Source organism: Antrostomus carolinensis, unplaced genomic scaffold (genome assembly GCF_000700745.2).
Source record: "Antrostomus carolinensis isolate BGI_N321 unplaced genomic scaffold, ASM70074v2 scaffold29186, whole genome shotgun sequence".
Classification (NCBI taxonomy): Eukaryota; Metazoa; Chordata; class Aves; order Caprimulgiformes; family Caprimulgidae; genus Antrostomus; species Antrostomus carolinensis.
In genome coordinates, this window is record NW_010320237.1 from 6,288 (window position 1) to 11,538 (window position 5,251).

Genomic DNA, 5,251 nt, shown 5'->3' on the forward strand with positions numbered 1-5,251 from the left:
GTCATGTATGATCTGCAAGCTCCTGCCCACAAAGAGCTGCCATGGTAGCTGTCTGTGCTCTCACTGCTGTTGCTTCTCACTTAGATAGGCACCAAGCTCCTGTCTCTGGAGCTGAGGTGGGAGTTTGGCTTCAGGGTTCCCACACAGTCAGCATTTTGCTGAGTTGGTTTTGTTGATGTGTTTGTTGGTGGTGGTTTTTTTTCCTCTACACTCATATAATTCTTAGTTCATTATGGCTTCTTTGCACTGGAGCAAGTTCTTGCTCTTCCCAGTGCTGGGCTTGGGTTGCTCTGAGGGTGTAAATAAATAAATGCATGGAAATGAAAACCCCTCGTGATGTCACTTAGTGTTGGCATGTTCTTCCCCTGGCCCCACCATGCAGAGGGAGCTGCTAGTGCTGGCCCAGTGCTGAATTCAGCCCTGGAGAGTAGGAATGGGGGTGGGGGAGCCCCAGGACTCTATTGATGGGGATAGAGGAAAAAATGACTCATCTTGGTGCTAAGAAATGGAGACAAATGAATGAATGCACAAGGAATCGGGGCGAGAGGAGAAAGAGGCATCTTGTGTTTCCATTCCCAGCTGCACGGTGGCTGCTGCTGAGGAGGAGCTTGCTCCCCTGCGGCTGTGCTGGCTGCTGGGAGGAGATGCTGGGGAGATGAAGGAGAGGGTGTTTGGGGATGGGGGAAGGATCTCAACCTTGGGGAAAAACTGTGCTGACCCATGCTAGACTGGTTTAAACCTCACCTCTAGCTATGCAGGGATACTTCCCATCTCGTTGTGGGAGATGGCTCTCAGCATTTTCAAGCAACAAACTTATCTCCAGCTTCAGACCCAAACCCCAGGTTGCTCCAAGGATTTCCCGTTATTATTTCTTCTTTGTCTCACTCCTAGGGCTGGGTGATGACTCTGCAGCATCGCCCCTCACCCCTGCCAGCCCTCCCTCCCCCTCGGAGCGGATCCCAGCGGAGCTGGGCTCCAGGGATGCAGCCGTCCCCGTGCCAGCTCCTGGCCAGCCCTCGCTGCCCGTGTCCACAGGACCTGCTGGAGATGGGATGTCCTCCAGGCCAGTGGAGAGGGATGGCCACAATGCCACTGCTGCCATGTCACTGTCCCCTGCTCCTGACTCTGTGAGCTCCACCACCGCAGCCACCATCACCATAACAGACAGCCCATCCATTGCCTCCAGCTCAGTGCTACCAACCTTGGACACAGCCCCAGGTCTTTGGACAGAAAATACTGCCAGCTTGGCAAGAGGCACGGTGGAGTTGGGGACAGCTCCCAGCCCCGTGGATATACCTGCATCATCATCCTCCTCCTCGTCCTCCCTCCCTGCCAGCGATCTGTACTCATCCCCTGGAATAGTTTTGTCCCCAACACCTGTCCTCATGGGCCCCGACACCAATCAGCCACCGGCGCTGACCAAGGATGACCCTTCCCTGGGGACGCTGGCTATGGCATCAAGCCTGGCCATGGAGTCAACATTCCCCCCGGTGACTGTCACAAGCCCCACCACAGCCGACTCCACAGACCCTGGCAAAACCACCCTCTCCACCGGAGTCACCATGGAAGAGGTCCCACGCGCCCTGAGCGCAGGTGAGCACCACCACTCTCCATAAGCATATATACCTATAATGTCACCTTCAAGGTGCTTAGGTAAGAGGGACAGACCTCCCTGAGCTGGAAGGGAGGAGGTGGTCACCTTCCTGAGAGCACCATTCAGCAAAAGCTGAGCTTTCCTGGCTGGATCTCTGGATCTCTGCACCGGTGGAGGTGACCAGTTGTAGATTTCAAACCTCAGCTGCCTGGAGATGCGTATAAAATCCCGAGCTGCAAGTCTGAGGAAAGAATTGCCCTGATAATGGGGCAACCTGAGTTAGGAAGGTCTAGGTTTTTCTTCTCCTTTCCTGGAGACCTTGCTAAGCTGACACTAACTTTTACCTGTCCTCTTCTGCAAGCTCAGACAGCTTAAAAGTGCTTCTGAAGGCCAGAAAAGGGAGGGATCTGGAGCAAGGGCAGGAGATGCTCACATGTCCCACCTGTGGGCTAGTCACAAAGAGAGGTGGGTGTAAAGCTCCTGGTCAAGAAACAAATGTGACTTCTGGGACCTGGAGAAATGGAAAAAACCATCCATCCCCTGGCTGCAGTAGCCTCAGAAAGGGATTATTTGGTGAGCTGCAAGCCCTGGTGAGAAACCCTGCTGTTTTAACCCAAATCCACCTGCCCTGCCTTTACAGGAATGGGGTCATTGCAAAAATATAGGGGAGCTCAACACCTTCTACAGGAGCTTTGAGAAGCAGTGAGGGGATGTCCCCTTTCCACCAGAGATGGCTGACACTGGTATATGGGGAGCAGCCAGGGTGGGGAGTGGGTGATGTGGGGCTGGGACTTGGGGGCGGGGGGCGCTGAGCACTGCCCTTTCTGATGGACCCTCCCTCCACAGGCAGCATCGTGGCCATAACCGTGACGGTCATCGTGGTGGTGGTGCTGGTTTTCGGGGCGGCAGCATACGTCAAGATCAGGTAAGGCTGTTTTTGGGGTGCCTGCCTGGTGGGGTGCTCAAGCCACGGCCTCCCCTGTGAGGCTGAAGCCTCTCTCACCATCACAAAGGTGATGGGCAGGGGCAAAGCCCTGGGGAGATGCTGTCCCCAAGGCTGGCAGGGTGATGTGCAGCCTCTAGTCCCCCCACGGCTGCAGTTTCTACCACATCTCTATTGAAAATCAGAGTCTTTCCTCCTCGTTTTACGACAGCCTCACTCAAATGCCAGAGACGCTGTTCAGTATAGTCATAACCAGTAATTATCCCCAGGGCAAGCTGCTGCCACGGGGCTTGCCGTGACTTAGACAACAACCAGCAGCACAGCCCAGCGCTGAGCATCTGTAATGAGGCTTTGCTGACAGCTGAGACAAGCCAAGGTCTTGTTTTAATTCCCTGCCATGTCCCAGTCTGGCTCAACGGGGGCAAAATCCTGCCGGGGCTTTTTTTCTGTCCTGGTGCTTCCTGCTTAAATATCACAAAGTTTGACCTAGGGAGGACTTGCATGCTTTTTGATTTATGGTGAAATAACTACCAAAGCAACTGGTAACAGCAGGTGGTTTGCTTTCCCCCGGCAGGCACTCCTCCTACGGCAGGCTTTTGGATGACCACGACTACGGCTCCTGGGGCAACTACAACAACCCTCTCTACGATGACTCCTAGCAGGGACAAGGAGAAAAAAGGGGAAAAAAATAATAAAATCTTTAATTTATAAGCGTTTCTGCAGCGAAGGATCTGCTGTCGAGGAGATGCCCGTACACTGAGCCACTGCTGCTGGCAGGGTTACGGCGGGTCCGGCGGACGACAGGCAATCGGAGGGCGGGTGGGTGCACGGCGCCCACAATAAACTCGAATTTTGGCCTTTGTGTAAGAAACTCTGGGTCCAGGGGCACGTTGGCCACTTGGTTTGCAGGCAGGAGAACCCAGATTCCCCGGGGAGAAGGGATGGGGGGAGATAAAGGGAGGGGATGGAGGTTCAGCCAGCACCGTGGCATCCTTTGACATGCTGCTGTCCCATGGCTCGGGGAGGGGGACACGGGGCTGCTGAGCCAGAGCCAGCAGCGGGCAGGGGACTCACGTGCTTTCACATGCTCCTTCCTCTGAAATCGCCTCCCTGCCTCACCCACTCCTTTGCCAGGGACCACGAGCAGTTATCAGGCTGCTCCATCACTGCTCCCTTTCTTTTCCTGCAGGTGCTTCTGCAGAGAAGGTCGTAATTTTTTTCTTTTTCTTTTTTTCCATTTAATTGTGGGGTTTTTCCCCCCAAAAACACAGCCTGGGAGCCTGTGGGAAGGTGCATTGACCACCCACGCTCCTGAGCCCAGAAGTGCCCCGTCACATTCACGGCTGCTTGCTCCACAGCTTTATTTTTAATCCTTGAAAAACTTGGCTGCCAAGACAGAGTGAAGTGGATTTTAATCCCCAATTTCTGCATTCAGCTCCTAGCACGTGAAGCCAGGGGGTGGCTGATGGCAGGGGCTGGTTTGGGGAAGGGATGCTCACCCCAGCCCACATCCCCTTGCTCAGACACTTCTACTTCTGGCTAAATCCCCCAGCAGTGAAAAGCAAAGCCCTCAGCCCACATCACCTTAATAAATACATCAGCACGAAATGATGCTGCAAAGGTTTGGGGCATCCCAGCAGACCCCTGGAACTGGTCACCATCACCCCAGAGGTTACAGATCAGTCGCTTCCCACACACCCTCAGCAAGACGGCCGCATGACCGAGTTTCTGGGGGGATTTTGGGGAAGGCAGTGGCACCCCTGCAGAGGTAGAGATGCACCAGTTAGCTGTGTTTTGTGTCCCTGCTCTTAATCACAGACCATTTTCCCACATGGAGAGGGCGTGAGGTTGATCAGGGTATCCACCAAGATACCTCTTGGCTAAAGCTGAAGCCCTGAAGCAGTTGCTGGTTTAGGGAAGGGCAACCAAGAAACAGCCTCCATTCCCGATGGGACGCACACAGATGAGGCAGGAGAGGCTCGAGGTGCCGTCTCACCTGAAAAGCAGGTGTTGGTTTGCTTCAGGTTAACTGGTGTCAGTGCTGCAGGCTGGGAAACAGGCTCTGCCGTTCGCCCCGGCTGCTAAACGAAGCGTCTCGGGGAACATCAAAGCTCGGGGTGTTTGCCTGGTTGTTTCCCCGCAATAGATGTGTCATCTCTTTGATTTTAATCAAGCGAGTGTAATAAAGGTGGCCAGCACCACAACAGCCACCTGGAAAGGTCAGGAGAAATGAGGACAGCTCCTCCTGCTCCCTCTCCCAAAAGGAAATGCAATCATTGTGTATTTTCCTTTTCCTTTTCAGCCTCCGCAGCGGGAGGCAGCCCATACTTATTCCTCTCTTTTTACATCCACCAGCGTTCATCGGGTGGCCAAAGCCTGGCTCAACAGCAAGAGTTCAGTGTGGGATCTGCTGGAGTGAAGCCTACCTGCTAAGCTGCTGTTGTGGTTGCACTGGGCTGGAAAGGAAATGCAATCATTGTGTATTTTCCTTTTCCTTTTCAGCCTCCGCAGCGGGAGGCAGCCCATACTTATTCCTCTCTTTTTACATCCACCAGCGTTCATCGGGTGGCCAAAGCCTGGCTCAACAGCAAGAGTTCAGTGTGGGATCTGCTGGAGTGAAGCCTACCTGCTAAGCTGCTGTTGTGGTTGCACTGGGCTGGCAGCCAAACACAGCTGCTCGCTCACACCTCCCCTCCCCGGGAACAGGGGGGAGA

At 54.3% G+C, this 5,251-nt stretch overlaps 1 protein-coding gene across 1 annotated transcript; it reads left to right on the forward strand.

Moving 5' to 3' along the window:
• Positions 1-891: 891 nt before the first annotated feature.
• Positions 892-3,196, forward strand: PARM1 (prostate androgen-regulated mucin-like protein 1; the record flags this gene model as incomplete). The annotated part of the gene is made up of 3 exons (XM_010169542.2): positions 892-1,593; positions 2,441-2,519; positions 3,112-3,196. Coding segments are annotated over 3 exons (866 nt in total), but the record flags the coding sequence as incomplete, so codon positions are not given.
• Between the last annotated feature and the right edge of the window lie 2,055 nt (positions 3,197-5,251).